This window comes from Oreochromis aureus, linkage group 22 (assembly GCF_013358895.1).
Source record: "Oreochromis aureus strain Israel breed Guangdong linkage group 22, ZZ_aureus, whole genome shotgun sequence".
Taxonomy (NCBI): domain Eukaryota; kingdom Metazoa; phylum Chordata; class Actinopteri; order Cichliformes; family Cichlidae; genus Oreochromis; species Oreochromis aureus.
In genome coordinates this window covers 25,974,574-25,989,981 of record NC_052962.1, presented here as the reverse complement: position 1 = coordinate 25,989,981, position 15,408 = coordinate 25,974,574, and the positions used below count along the sequence as shown (strand labels likewise).

At 38.6% G+C, this 15,408-nt stretch overlaps 1 protein-coding gene across 2 annotated transcripts; it reads left to right on the top strand.

Moving 5' to 3' along the window:
• The first annotated feature begins 8,565 nt into the window (after positions 1–8,565).
• Positions 8,566–13,961, top strand: zgc:114119 (uncharacterized protein LOC619273 homolog). Of its 2 annotated transcripts, none has more exons than XM_031738133.2 (5): positions 8,566–8,744; positions 9,027–9,284; positions 11,394–11,552; positions 11,876–11,965; positions 13,010–13,961. In XM_031738133.2, exons 2-5 carry the CDS (start codon positions 9,039–9,041, stop codon positions 13,103–13,105), a joined length of 591 nt encoding a protein of 196 aa, XP_031593993.1. In that variant the 5' UTR covers positions 8,566–8,744; positions 9,027–9,038; the 3' UTR covers positions 13,106–13,961. The 2 variants fall into 2 exon arrangements, with proteins under 2 accessions (XP_031593993.1, XP_031593992.1); XM_031738132.2 differs by having other exon boundaries at positions 8,988–9,284.
• The last annotated feature ends 1,447 nt before the right edge of the window (positions 13,962–15,408 follow it).

The window sequence follows — 15,408 nt, the reverse complement described above, 5'->3', positions numbered from 1 at the left end:
GCTGATAACAGAAAAAAAAATCATGCCCTGTTATATACTCTGGTGCACTTTCATAACATATGACAGGAAGTTAAATGTGTTTTAAGTGTAAAAAGGAGTAACGCTGTGAGGGCAAACTGCTTCCACTGCACTTTGTTAAAAGTAGATCATGTGCCTCTTCTAAACCTAAGGTTAATTTTTTTTTTTTTATAACATGGTGACTGCTTCCTGATACAACTCTGAAGCTGCTGAAACTATGCTGGAGGATGCACACACACATTTTTGTGACCACCACTTTCTCACTAGTGTCATATTACAGGATATATTATGTTACCATGTGTTATTTTGTGAAAGGTTATGCTAATAGGTTGGGTGTTTTGGGTACAGTTTTGGCTAGGGACTCACTGTGTAAAGTAGTTTTTTTTTCATGAAAGAATAAACCTTTATAACAAAATTTGCTGGGCTTACAGTAGTTATGGTACAAAAAGGTCTGTTTTTTTATATAGTAATCTTATGTGTTTTATATTACTAAGGATGGATCACATGAGGACTTGTGTGAAGTGGGAGGAAAAGGACATCTTGAGACTTGCTAGAGACCTATTAGAGCTGCGACTTCTTCAAATTACAGCTAGTTTTATTGAATTTGTCATTTGAATTTGAGCGTTCTCACTAACAACACAGCTCTCAGTGCTCAACTCTTTTTATTCATATTAAATTTCTAGACTAATAACCTTGGTCTTACATTTTTATGAAATCTGTCTCCTCTTTATATTTAACTTTCAGGCAAGGTCAGATAAGGCAGGAATAAACCCGAGGGTAAGTCAACAAAGAAAAACTGTGAAGCAATAAGGTCATTCAAGGGAAAGTGAAGATGGAAAGCTAACCAGCCCTCTGTAGTTATACTGATAACACAAGAATTCTACTTTACTAGCCTTCACATTTTGTATTGATTTTTTAAAATGCTAAATTACACACATTTGATTTCACCTTGTCTGTTGAACTCTTGGAATAACTGATGCAAACAGAAAGGAATGTGAACCTGTGATATTTAGTTTCTGATATAAGGTTTTACAAATATTTGAGGAACCCTATCAGGTTCAAAAAAATCTAATGTGACCGAATCATTGCGAGAGAAAGAGAAGTACTGTTGTTTTTCTGTTGTACTTGTTTTTGCACTCATTTTCCTTTACAAAAACAACGTACAGCTATGGTCGGAGGTTTACATACTCTCTTCATGGGCATAGATGACATGGTGATTTTAATCATTTCTTCGAATAGTTCTTTTTCCAGGGTGGAATCATTGTAACAGAATACATCTTTAATTAGATAAAAAAAACAAGAATTAGATGCACAACGTTGAATGCTGAGAGGAAATGGCGCCATAATCGTTTGCATTCTGTCACCTATTAGGATGTATCAGGTTCTTCTCACAGACACATGATTCTATCTGCAGAGAAATAAAGCAAATGAGTTTAGCTTGATAGAAAAAATATGGTTCAGTTTTTTTAAAATAGCCAGGTCATAATTTCTGGAAAAATAGACATTGGTGCTGAGGATTTCAAGTCTATTTTAATTCTATTCTATTTTAATGTCCTGACACATGGCTATACACACCAAAACAAGCCAAACACATGGCACTATAGTCCAAATGGAAAAATCTGTCATTTGAACTTGACGTGTATTGTCCCTTTAAATTTTAAGACTGATAGTCCACAGCTGCAACCCATTGCGCAAGTATTTAATATGTGAGTATTTATCAGGTGCATACTGGGTTTTTTATAGTTGTTTAACGAAAGCGTATGTATCCTGTAATGTGGGGGAAGTCAAATACAAAGCTAAAACTACAAAACATTTTAAACAACACACACAACTTCATTTCTCTCCTACCACCGTATTATTACAACAATAGAGAGGAAGCAAACTTGTTCCTGTAACAAATTATTCTGTAGGTATGAGATCACAAGTAGCCTTTTGTAGCACGTTATCAGCTGGTTTATCGCAGCACTGCGTATTTCCTGGTACCGGAAAATTCCGATAGCCAAATGTGCCAGGACACAATATAGCACAACCATTACAAGTGACACTCTTACATGTTTCCATGTCAGTGTCAGGTTTTTATTTGTTCTATTTTTATACTTTTAGAAGGAGTCTGAATCACTGCTTAAGACTCAATAATTAACCAGTCAGTTCTTTCCAGTCTTCTTTGGACTTCCTTTTTCTCTACAATGTTTAATGAGATTTTAATGATTTTTTATTGCATTGGTGATTCATCCACAAAGATGAGAGAATGCTACTATTTGATTATATTATGTACAGTAAAACTTAGGTGAAAAAGTGGCTCAAAAGGTAGGAAGGGCCCATTTGACGTGATTATCAGATGGTCTGCTTTATATTACATTGCATACACATATACAATCACTTAAAAAATATACGATAATGAAATATGCTGGATTTTATTAATGCAGTACACATTTTCCTTATGAATTTTAGCACCAAATACGTTTTTAGAATAGTTAATCAGCACAGTGGCTCCAGATACAACGTAGCACCGGAGGTTTGCAAAGTGCAGAGCTCAACCCAACTGAATTGCTGTGACAGGACCTTAAGAGAGCTGTGTATATATGAATGTCTGCAAACACCAATCAACTGAAGCAATATGGTAGAAACAAATAGGCCAAAATTCCTTCACAACAACGTGAGAAACTAATAAAGTCATACAGAAAACAATTATTTCACTGTTGTTAAAGGTGGTTCTAGAAGCTAGTGGCTCATGGGGTGTAATTAGCTTTTCAGAGAACTATATTGTCATTTGAAACCTTTTTTCCCCACAGGGTCAGATTTTTGAGCAATAAAAGATACATCTGTAAATAAATTCTGCTTATTAATTTTCATACTGTCTACAAACTAAACAACACTGAACAATGAAGGCTGCAGAGATATATATAGCATTAGTTAAATGTTCACAAGATGTTCATATCCACTGTACATTATTTACATGTTGATGTGTATTTTATCATGTTAGCACGCTAGCATTTGCTGTCAGAGGGCACTCGCTACTAAAATTAGTATCTTAAGAGACTGAGAAAAAGAAAGTAACAATTTTTTCCATGAGTTGTATGACTGTGAAGATACACAGATAAAAGTTAATGTTCTATTTCCACATTTTATAAACTTGGTCCAAAATATAATCTGTTATGAATATCAACATGTAAAATGTCTTAATCCAAACAACTAAAAACACTATAGAGCTAAACAACTAATGTAGCTTTAAAAAAAACTATTTCGTGTAAACTGGAAATAGGAAATTTCCTTTCAGTTCCCTTCAAATGATACTCAGGCAGACATGAGTGACTCAGAGGCAAATAATCTTTGTTCACGTGTTAAAAAAAAAAAGGCTCTGCCAATCAAAACTTTGATTGCTATAGTGATTGCAGAAGTGTTACAACTCTGAGGTTATTGGGGAAAAAGGTTATTTTTACAAGCTTGAATTGTACTCTTGACTGGAAATGTGACACGCAATTGCTCATAAACAAGCACCACCCTCTTGTTTGCATCTTTGAGGAGCAGGTTAAATGGTACCAAGATGAAGAACTACTTTAAGACCAAAGATGGCCAAGGGTGCTGATCATCAAGGATGACTTGGCTTTACAAAGATCTTTTACAAACACTGTCTGACATGGGTTAAGTGCCTTGAGTCAACTGTTGTTGTGTTTTGGCACTATATAAATAACACTAAACTGAACTGAATGAATTACCAAGTTGTGCACAGACTTCCCAACTCAACTGTATCTTCTATTCTTAAAGCAAAATAGCGACAGATTAAATGTGTGTATATTATTCAAAGATTCAGCCTTTTATTTAAATGACTTAGCTGAAGTTATCATTTTGAACAATGTGTGTAATAAATTCCAGAATTGACACTAAAAAAAAAAAGTATTTTAACAAGCAGTCTTGCTTTTTGAGCCCACTGTGGGTTAAAATGCATCTATCATTCATTGTTATCAGTATGCTCCTGTACACTGCGTGTTGAAGATCTCCATGCAGATCTTAAACCTTAAGAACAAACACAGAGTTCAAGTTGAAACGGTACATCAAACACATATGGAAATTATGGTGTGACGCAAAAACAAAGAGAAACATACAGGCAAAATGAAGTTGCAAAGTAGAATGAAACATTTTTTCTGTTTTTGCGTTGGATCTATTTTCAATCGATTTTAGGAAAAAATACAAGTATATAAACTACATCTTTTTTAAATCTGAGCTCTTTTTCCGTTTAATTCTCTAAAATGTTGCTCCCTATATCAGCCCATTTTACTCATGTTTGTTCAAAAGCAATAAAGTCTAAACCAAATCCTTGAAGGGAGAAGCTGTACTTCCTTGAACCTGCAGTTGTTGTGCTAGGTTGACTGCAACCTTTGAGCCTATATAAACCATGGAAAAAGTCATGCAACCAGACTCATCAAATAAAAAAAGTAGGTCCACATGTGACTGACAAAGCCAATCCTTTCCCCAGTTTTATTGGTCTGACTTGACAGCAAAGCAAACAAGTGGAATTCGTTTCACTTTGAGTCAAGCAAAATTGGTCTACTGTTTAAAAGTCTGACATATCTCCATCCATCCATCCATCCATCCATCTTCTTCCGCTTATCCGGGGGCGGGTCGTGGGGGCAGCAGCCTAAACAGAGAAGCCCAGACCTCCCTCTCCGCAGCCACCTCCTCCAGCTTGTCCAGGGGAACATCAGGCATTCCCAGGACAGCCGAGAGACATAATCTCTCCAGCGTGTCCTGGGTTTGCCCCAGGGCCTCCTCCCACTGGGACATGCCCGGAACACCTCACCCAGGTAGAGCCCAAGAGGCATCCTTGTCAGATGCCCGAAACACCTCAACACTTTTCAATGTGAAGGAGCAGCAGCTCTACTCTGAGCCCCTCCCCAATAGCCGAACTTCTCACCCTATCTTGCTCTTTCAGTCACTACCCACAGCTTGTGACCATAGGTGAGTGTAGGGATGTAGATCGAAACACCAATCAACTGAAGCAATATGGTAGAAACAAATAGGCCAAAATTCCTTCACAACAATGTGAGAAACTAATAAAGTCATACAGAAAACAATTATTTCACTGTTGTTAAAGGTGGTTCTAGAAGCTAGTGGCTCATGGGGTGTAATTAGCTTTTCAGAGAACTACATTGTCATTTGAAACCTTTTTTCCCCACAGGGTCAGATTTTTGAGCAATAAAAGATACATCTGTAAATAAATTCTGCTTATTAATTTTCATACTGTCTACAAACTAAACAACACTGAACAATGAAGGCTGCAGAGAGATGTATAGCGTTAGTTAAATTTTCACAAGATGTTCATATCCACTGTACATTATTTACATGTTGATGTTTATTTTATCATGTTAGCACGCTAGCATTTGCTTTCAGAGGGCACTCGCTACTAAAATTAGTATCTTAAGAGACTGAGAAAAAGAAAGTAGCAATTTTTTCCATGAGTTGTATGACTGTGAAGATACACAATGTGGAAATAATGTTCTATTTCCACATTTTATAAACTTGGTCCAAAATATAATCTGTTATGAATATCAACATGTAAAATGTCTTAATCCAAACGACTAAAAACACTATAGAGCTAAACAACTAATGTAGCTTTAAAAAAACTATTTCGTGTAAACTGGAAATAGGAAATTTCCTTTCAGTTCCCTTCAAATGATACTCAGGCAGACATGAGTGACTCAGAGGCAAATAATCTTTGTTCACGTGTTAAAAAAAAAAAAAAGGCTCTGCCAATCAAAACTTTGATTGCTATAGTGATTGCAGAAGTGTTACAACTCTGAGGTTATTGGGGAAAAAGGTTATTTTTACAAGCTTGAATTGTACTCTTGACTGGAAATGTGACACATAATTGCTCATAAACAAGCACCACCCTCTTGTTTGCATCTTTGAGGAGCAGGTTAAACGGTACCAAGATGAAGAACTACTTTAAGACCAAAGATGGCCAAGGGTGCTGATCGTCAAGGACGACTTGGCTTTACAAAGATCTTTTACAAACACTGTCTGACATGGGTTAAGTGCCTTGAGGCAACTGTTGTTGTGTTTTGGCACTATATAAATAACACTAAACTGAACTGAATGAGTTACCAAGTTATCCACAGACTTCCCAACTCAACTGTATCTTCTATTCTTAAAGCAAAATAGCGACAGATTAAATGTGTGCATATTATTCAAAGATTCAGCCTTTTATTTAAATGACTTAGCTGAAGTTATCATTTTGAACAATGTGTGTAATAAATTCTAGAATTGACACTAAAAAAAGAAGTATTTTAACAAGCAGTCTTGCTTTTTGAGCCCACTGTGGGTTAAAATGCATCTATCATTCATTGTTATCAGTATGCTCCTGTACACTGCGTGTTGAAGATCTCCATGCAAATTGCGTTTCCTTAAGAACAAACACAGAGTTCAAGTTGAAACGGTACATCAAACACGTGGAAATTATGGTGTGACGCAAAAACAAAGAGAAACATACAGGCAAAATGAAGTTGCAAAGTAGAATGAAACATTTTTTCTGTTTTTGCATTGGATCTATTTTCAATCGATTTTAGGAAAAAATACAAGTATATAAACTACGTCTTTTTTAAATCTGAGCTCTTTTTCCGTTTAATTCTCTAAAATGTTGCTCCCTATATCAGCCCATTTTACTCATGTTTGTTCAAAAGCAATAAAGTCTAAACCAAATCCTTGAAGGGAGAAGCTGTACTTCCTTGAACCTGAACCTGACTGCGACCTTTGATCCTATATAAACCATGGAAAAAGTCATGCAACCAGACTCATCAAATAAAGAAAGTAGGTCCACATGTGACTGACAAAGCCAATCCTTTCTCCAGTTTTATTGGTCTGACTTGACAGCAAAGCAAACAAGTGGAATTCGTTTCACTTTGAGTCAAGCAAAATTGGTCTACTGTTTAAAAGTCTGACATATCTCCATCCATCCATCCATCCATCTTCTTCCGCTTATCCGGGGGCGGGTCGTGGGGGCAGCAGCCTAAACAGAGAAGCCCAGACCTCCCTCTCCGCAGCCACCTCCTCCAGCTTGTCCAGGGGAACATCAGGCGTTCCCAGGACAGCCGAGAGACATAATCTCTCCAGCGTGTCCTGGGTCTGCCCCAGGGCTTCCTCCCACTGTGACATGCCCGGAACACCTCACCCAGGTGGAGCCCAAGAGGCATCCTTGTCAGATGCCCGAAACACCTCAACACCTTTCAATGTGAAGGAGCAACGGCTCTACTCTGAGCCCCTCCTCAATAGCCAAACTTCTCACCCTATCTTGCTACCCACAGCTTGTGACCATAGGTGAGTGTAGGGATATAGATCGACCGGTAAACTGAGAGCTGGGTCCTGGGTGAGGGACCAGACAAAGAAAGATTCAGAAGACCCCTATGAGTAGAACATCAAGGGAACAGTTCACACTGCCTCTGATAGGGTTACCTGGGCCCTGACCTGGAGCCAGGTCCAAGGAGGGTGCCCGAGGGCAAGTGGCTGGGCCTTAGTCCATGGAGCCCAGCCGGACACAGCCCACAAAAGGGACATGGGCCTGTCCTCCTGCAGGCCCACCACCCACAGGAGGCGCTGTAGGTGTCGGGTGCATTGTGTGGAGGGCGGTGGCCAGAAGCAGAGGCTGTGCTACCAAACGTTTTCTACTTCCTTAACTTATAAAATCCTTGTTGATAAAATTATTCAAAAATAAATAAATACTTGAAACCATCAATGACACAGCTAAAGCGTGAGTGAAAAATAGTAAACAAGCCATTTGATTTACTGACTTCAATATCCATTATATTAAAAAAAGACTGTTTTGATTAAGACATTGATCGACTGATTGTTTTTTTTTTTACTGTAAACACACTTTAAAAAACAAACAAACATTGCAAACAGAAGAAAAACAAACTAATAGGGGAAAAAATGTATGAATATCTCTGTATACCACATAATTTACATGCTTGAAAAGGAGTAGGATGACACTTTGCAGCTATAAAACAGTAATATGTAGGACATTTAAATGAACATGACCACACACATTCAATAAGGCTTTGCATACAACCTATCATAAATAGATTATTTTATAGCTGTTTTTCTAATAAATAACTTGATGGCTATCATATAATATTGAAATTACATTATTGCTGTCTTTGAATGAGCAATTGTATTTACTGCATACTTAGATTTTCCCTTTTACATTCATCCAGTGTAAGGTCTTGATACATTTTACATGCAAAATATGCGATACGTTTCAAGTGTGCTTTGGAATTAAATTGAATTAATTTTACCATCATGCTTGAGTAATGTCAGTCCAACATTAACATTTTCTATGATGAAATTAGTGGCATTTGATGAAAAGTGATGACTTTTAATGTGTTTTTCTCACTATATTTTTTTTTTAAAGTTTTCTCTTTAACAGCGCGAATTAAAAACAAATGTATATTTTTACACTATAGTAGTTAGCTAAAATTGTTTTGTTGTGTTACAGCTGATGTTTACCTTCAGGTATATCAGCGTCTACTGTCGCCATCTAGCGGTGGGAAAATTCATCCTATTTTTTGCCCGGAAGTGACGCATAACGTGCTGCGCTTTCTGAAAGAAATCAATGGAAGGGTGCCAGAGATCATGCTTTATTTAAAATAATAAGTAACTAGGCCCTTTTTTCACAAAGGCTGCAGCATCTGGGAGATATCTGTACAGCATTCAGCCAAAGGACGGTTTGAACTTGAGTAAGTAGCTTTTTGCACAGCTCGTGGCTAACTAGTTAGCTTAATTTGCTTGAGCTAGCATGTTTAGCCAGTAAGTTAAGTTTCCCTCCCTCGTCTCCATTGAAAGTACATTTTAAGGAGTTTCCTGCTTTTTTAAATATGATCTCGAAACGTTTGTAGTTGCTCTAATAAGCTTACATTAGAGGGTACATCCTTGCTGTGTTGAGAAAACGTATATTTACGCTAAAAAAAACATGGTACAAGACAAACAAACCTTTGTCTTGTACCATCGTATCCCCGCAGATTTGTGTGGATATGGCAGCTTCTTTACCTCAGAAGCCGGGGATGGCAGGGATGCCCCCACAGCAGCAGCAGCAGCAGCAACAGCAGCCTCCTCATCTTCCCCCCGGTGCTGCCCCAGGTGCTGGTCAGCAGCCCATGCCTCCTCAGGGAGCCCTTAGGGAGATCTCCCCGGTGTTCCTCTGCAGGATCGGACAGGAGACTGTACAAGATATTGTCACACGCACCATGGAGATCTTCCAGATTACACGAGCCACACAGGTAAGGGACACGAGGCTCATGCTTAGCAGCAGGAAATGTTTTCTTGTTTTAGTGTCAGGGACTTGATATCAAAATAACGATATTGTCGCATATCTATATGTAATATGAGTATAACACACATGTTCAGCTTTGTGTATGGGTGTATCATTAGCAGATTGATTTTTCTCACTGTTCATTTCTCATCCTCTTCTGTCACACTAACCATCTTCGTGTCCCCTTTCACTACATTCATGAATCTTCTCCCTTTCTTCCTCATTTCCTCTTGCCTAGCAGCTCTATTTTCAGCAATCTTTGTCAAGTATATCCATTATTCCTATCTGCACATGTTCCAGCCATCTTAGTCTGCCCTCTCTTGCACTCAATCTGAGCCATCCCTCTGATTACATTTCCAATGAAAATCTTAATCTTAACCTTGCCGTCTCGCGTCTCTTTCAGGTTGCATCTTCGGGATAAGATGTAGTCCGCCTGTATGCATCTTCCTCAAGTCTTATATGTCACCCTGTGTTCTTCCGTCTTCTTGAAATATGAAACCTCCTTATCAAATCTATTTCCATCACCCATATGTCTATTGCCTCCTCCTATCGCCAGTCTCTTACACTCTGACTGTGCTTACTGCCTTATCCAAATTACTCTGACATCCAACCTGTAGTGAACGCATTCAACATCACCTCTTTGATTTCCAGCTTCAATCCTGTATGTCACACTCTTCACTTCCACATTTGAGTATACCTCTAATTTCTCAGCCGTGGCTTTCTTCCCACCTGGTCTCATTCTCTCTATCATACCAGCCAGCTGTCTCCTTTTACCAGCCCTTGTCCCAGCTCTCACCTCTGCACTCCTGCCTCTTAAGTTCTCATTCATATTGATTTAAAGTCCAAATCTACACCTGTAAAGATAGTTTTTAATATTTATGTAATCTGAATGACTTTTGAACTGAATCAAGTGCAGCTTCAAATTCCTCATACCACATATAAATAACATTTGTTTTGTTTTTTAAATTAAGGATCCTGTTTATTTAATTTATTTATTGTCTCCTAGAAGAGAACAACATTGTCTTAGATTTAAAAAAAAAAAAAAAAAGCAACTGCCTAAACAAACTAGCGACTGACAACTATTAAAATAAAAAGTGGGTCATTGGAGTGTGAACACAAGGCTCTGTGAATGCCAATTTGGTGACCTCACTGACACTATCAGGGCACCAATTTGACCTCCTCCTGGTGGACTTAATGTACACTGTGTAAAACTATTATAAGATCAAGCTTTTGGCCATAATCTCCAGAGCTGTCCGTGTCCTCGTCCGTAAATGAGTGTAATCCAGGCGTCAGCCAATTACAATCCACACTTCTTGGACAACAGCACCTCTCACTTTTGGGTGCTTACATTACTGGTACACTCTTCCTTGGAACCTTTTGTACATTTGGCATTTTAACAGAAAAATCAAATTACTGCAGGTTTACTGATTGATTAGTTCAATAATTACCTGCTGAGTCACCAGTCTGCATTTTTAGATGAGCAGCACGGACGGTTACTCATATTTTACTACTACCAAAAATTGCAGTTATTGTTATGTCAACAATATTTCTTTAGCTTAAGTGGAGCAAATTGCACCACCAGCTCTGGTGTATGTGTGGCTGTTAACTGAGTGGGTGGTGTTTATGTGGCTAAAGTGGTTCCACTGTTCCCTGTCAGTCTCAATTTGGCCCCTCTTCTTTTCTGGCATATCTGCTCGGCATGCCTGTCAGCATCCCTCGTACCCATCCTCCCATCTCCATTTGAGCCGTGTTTCCAAATGTGCTTCTGTGTTTTTCAGTGTAGCGCTGACTTCTTAAAGCTCGTTCTTGCCTATTAAGGCAAACTCCTTTTTTTTTTTGTAACCCTTGCAGCTCAGAGAAGAAAAACACTATGCTTTTGTGTGGCCATGGCTTTTAGTTGGTTTTGAAAAATGATTGTCTACATGTCCAATGTACATGCAGTCATTTACATTGTCTGACACTGTCAGCATTTTCCTTTACAGAAAATGGGAAACCAGCATTACACTGCTGTAATTAGAAATAAGAATGTAAGTATTCCAAATGAATTCATGTTAGCTGTTGTGTTTCTTTGATTTAGCTTCCCAATGGGGTGACTCAGAGCCAAGCGACGTATCAGGACCGCTTCGGGAAGCTCCAGGAACACCTTCGGCAGCTCACTCTGCTCTTCAAAAAACTCCGACTGCTGTATGAACGCTGTGTGGAAATGACCTCTGACCTGAAGGAGGGACCAGCTGAGGTTAGAGAAGACCTTTGCTGAAAATTGGCTGTTTGGCTTTTTAGCTTCTCAGGATCTTAAATGACAGCACCATTGCAATACTGCTCGTGTATATATACAATTATACTGTAAGATAGGGGGAAACCACTATACTTGGTTTACATCATATGTACAAGATATGGGACTATCAACTTTTTGTGTTTGAATAGTGCAATAACGAATAACCCCAAAAGTTTTAAATTACTACTATATAACTACTGTAGACCTATGTTCTTTCTTTATCTCAGTTTGATCATGAAAAAAAATGCAATTTTAATCATGATTTGCCTCGACTGTGTCTTCAGCTTGTGCCGTACGCTGGAGAGGAGCTGGTTTCTGTCAGAGTGGAGCCCTGCAGTCCTACTGTCATCCAGGAAAGAAAGGAGGTCCTAGAGGTGGGTTTCTGTAATGTTCTTGTCGCCTTGGGAAACGATCAGCAGTGACGGGGCCTTTTTTCGGGGGGAGGGTTAAGTTAAAATAAAATAAATAAAAAAGCAGTACACACACAATTCCAAGTCCAGGATTTAGAGACTTGTTGAAAACATACGTGTTGGTGCCATCAAAGGCAGTATTACCTTTTGTTTTTTAAATGGTGCATTTTCCCAGTTTAAACATTTGATATGTTTTCTCTGTACTAATGTGAATTGTTATGGGTTCATGAGTTTACAAATCATTCTATAATAATTAATAATAATTGGTCTTGAAATTGATAACTTCCCACTGCTATAAAAGGACATCTTTTACTGCCTTGTTTTCTCCGAACAACAGCCAGAAAATCTATTACCATCACTTTATGACACAAACATGAAATCCTAAACAGAAAACATCATTAGCTACTAAGAAAGAAAAAAGGGTTGGCAGCAAACTCTATGCCAGTCAGCTAGTTTATTAATTGACTAATTGCTGCAGCGTTTCTTGAAATGGATTCAAGAAGTTAATGAATTAATTTCTCATATATTGTTTGGTGTTCCACAGTTTATTATATAATTTATTAATTGGGGACAGTGTTACTCAGCTATGCTGAAATGAGCAGAATAAAGTGGCTTTCAGATTCCTCTAGGTGGCAGTGCTGACACAGGCTAAACTAGCGTCTGGATTTTAACTGAAAAAACTCTGCATTATTTACTCATTCTGAATTGGGGTGTTGTTTTTTGTTAGAGCTAATATTTCAGCTGGGTTACAAAACTGCCTTCAGGGAGCCAGTGGCAAAACACTGGAAAATTCTGCCTGAGGCTGAGAGGACTGTTGGCTTTAGCATCAGCATCAGTAGAAAAGTATTTTTCCTCCAGGTGTGAGGCAGTGTGAGCATCACTTGTTAATATGTGATTAGATATTTCCTTCCCGGATTGCTAATATGCATAAGGATCTTACAGGCGATCGTTAAAGTCCACGTTTTCTACAGAGTTTGACTAATGGCCAAATGTCTTGTTGTTATACAGAAAGTGCGTCAGAAGAACCAGGAGATGAAGGTTCTGATGGACCAGATGAGGAACCTTCTGTGGGACGTCAATGCTATGCTGACACTTAGGAAATGATGGCTCTGAATGAGACTTGCGCACTTGTTTCTTAGCACTGCACTCCTCTGCGGGTGAACGAACTAGAAGACGGCAAAGACCAGGTGAAATAAGGGAACTTCTGTAGGATTTATGGGACCTTCCGCCTACTCTGAGCTGGCACTTCATCACTGAAACTCATAATTTACTTGCACCTTTTCATCTAAGAGCCCGTGTTGTTTGTTGTATTGGAGCCGATAAGGGGGAAATCATAAACAAGCCAGGAATAAGGTATCGAGTCAAAGCCAAAAACAGGATAAGCTGACACACTCCAATTCTAACAGTCATTCTCTTCTTTTGTATGAGGCAGCTGATAACCCAATTTTCATTTGGAAAGTGCTCTGCAACTGTTTTGTAACTACTTAAATAAGTTATAGAGTTTTATTTCACACTGATGAAATAATAAGTTGGAACCTGGATCGCCTCAGGTAACAAAAAGCATAGAAGAGAAAGGAGCCTAAAATGCCTACTCATGGTGTTCTACCTCCAGGTGCTGACTTGACACCAGACAGTCTTGAATTCATTGCAGGTAATTCTTCCACAAAGCACAGAAGCTGATCTGATATGTTTGTTTACAATAGGAACAATTGCCCATATTTGTGCTCTGTCAGTTGTAAAACACTGTGGGTTCAGAATTCCAATTGGCCCTTTGGCAGCTATGTATCTCAGGTGCTTTGTACATAAGTGTGTGCATGTGCTTAATGAGATTAGCTTCCTGAGTGCTAGACATCACACCTGTTTGCCCTGAGGGTGTTGAGACTTGCTTACCTGTGAATTTATTTTTGTAAACTGTACTACAAATGCTTGGTGTACTGGGTATTTTTTTTTTTTTTTTTTTGTAATAAACTTCTTTTTTTGAAAGAAAATGTCTGAATATATATTTTAAAGTCCTGCTTCTAAATCCAGGACGGGCCCACTCAGACTAAAGTATTAGCTCCACAGTGTCAGTCTCAACCCTGAGGGTGGATGTAGGAATGCATGAATTGAGATGATATATAAGTACATCCACCTACTCGTAATGATGCACACTCTGACCTTGACCTTCTGTATTCATCTTTACATAGCAGCAGCTTCTTTGTGTAGTTTGCCTACATTACAACAAAGAGCTTAAGTCCTCCCAGTCGTGTCGGATGCTATCGAGCCACACTTCTGATTCCTGTGATTGTGCTTAGTATAATACTCTTTATTAATTTATTTTTTAAGGAAACTCATCCTGTCCAAAATGGTTTTCTATATTTTATTTTACTTTGTAGTGGAATTGTACCTGCCACAATACACATTTTCAGCGTATCCATGGGAAAGCAAATTTTGCTTGACCCCCTTTGGCTTTCAAAATTGCCCTTATTCTTCATGGCATAGATTTAATAATGGGCTGATCTGAATCCCCTGTTCCATCTCATCACAAAGATGCTCTGGTGACTGTAGAGGCTATTTGAGTACAGTGAGGTCACTGCCATGTAAAAGAAGCCTTTTTGAGATTATTTGAGCTTTGTGGGTGGACATGGACAGCAGCAATATCCAGATGGACTGCCATGTTTAATTGATGCTCAGTTGGAGTTTGCCAAGAAAATATCTCCAACAACATTAGACTAACACCAGCAGCTGAACTGTTGATACAAGGCAGGATGGATCATGCTTTTTTCAGTCTGGTAAGCTCATGTGAACTATAAACGTAGTTCTTAGCTGACAAGAGTAGCGCCAAGTGTTGTCTTCGGCTGCTGTAGCCAATCTGCTTCAAGGTTTGATGTGTTGTGCATTCAGAGAAGCTTTTCTCGATATCTTGGTTGTAGAGAGCGGTTGAGTTGGCTTTCTAGCAGCTCAAAGCAGTCTGTACCTTCTCCTCTGACCTCTGACATCAACAGGGTATTTTCACACACTGACCTGCCGCTCTCCATTCTTTTTAAACTCTAAAGATGGTTGTATGGGAAAATCCCAGTAAACCACCAGTTTCTGGAGTTCTCAGACCAACCTGTCTGGCACGAACAACCATCCCACCTTTCTTCCCGACTCTGATTTTCAGGTTGTCTCAAACACATTTACTTCCCTAAGTTCATTGAGTTTCACTGGGTTTGCTCTGCATGACGAGCATTTATCTGCATATATTCAAAACAAACGCCAACTCGGACTACAAATGACAAATCCATGGAACAAAGATTTGGGCTGTTTTCCTACAGATTCTGGTTATTCATGTAAAGATAGTATTATTAGTGATTGGTTCCTCATTAATTACATGTGATTTCTATTTTTTGTGTGTTTTTCAAGAAACTGCTTGACAGTGTGATCTT

Excerpts from the sequence above, each read along its gene's own strand:
- zgc:114119 (XM_031738133.2), top strand. The coding sequence starts at position 9,039 with ATGGCAGCTTCTTTACCTCAGAAGCCGGGGATGGCAGGGATGCCCCCA. Across the intron at positions 11,553-11,875 it reads TGAAGGAGGGACCAGCTGAG|CTTGTGCCGTACGCTGGAGA; the intron begins GTTAGAGAAGAC and ends CTGTGTCTTCAG. Across the intron at positions 11,966-13,009 it reads AAAGAAAGGAGGTCCTAGAG|AAAGTGCGTCAGAAGAACCA; the intron begins GTGGGTTTCTGT and ends GTTGTTATACAG.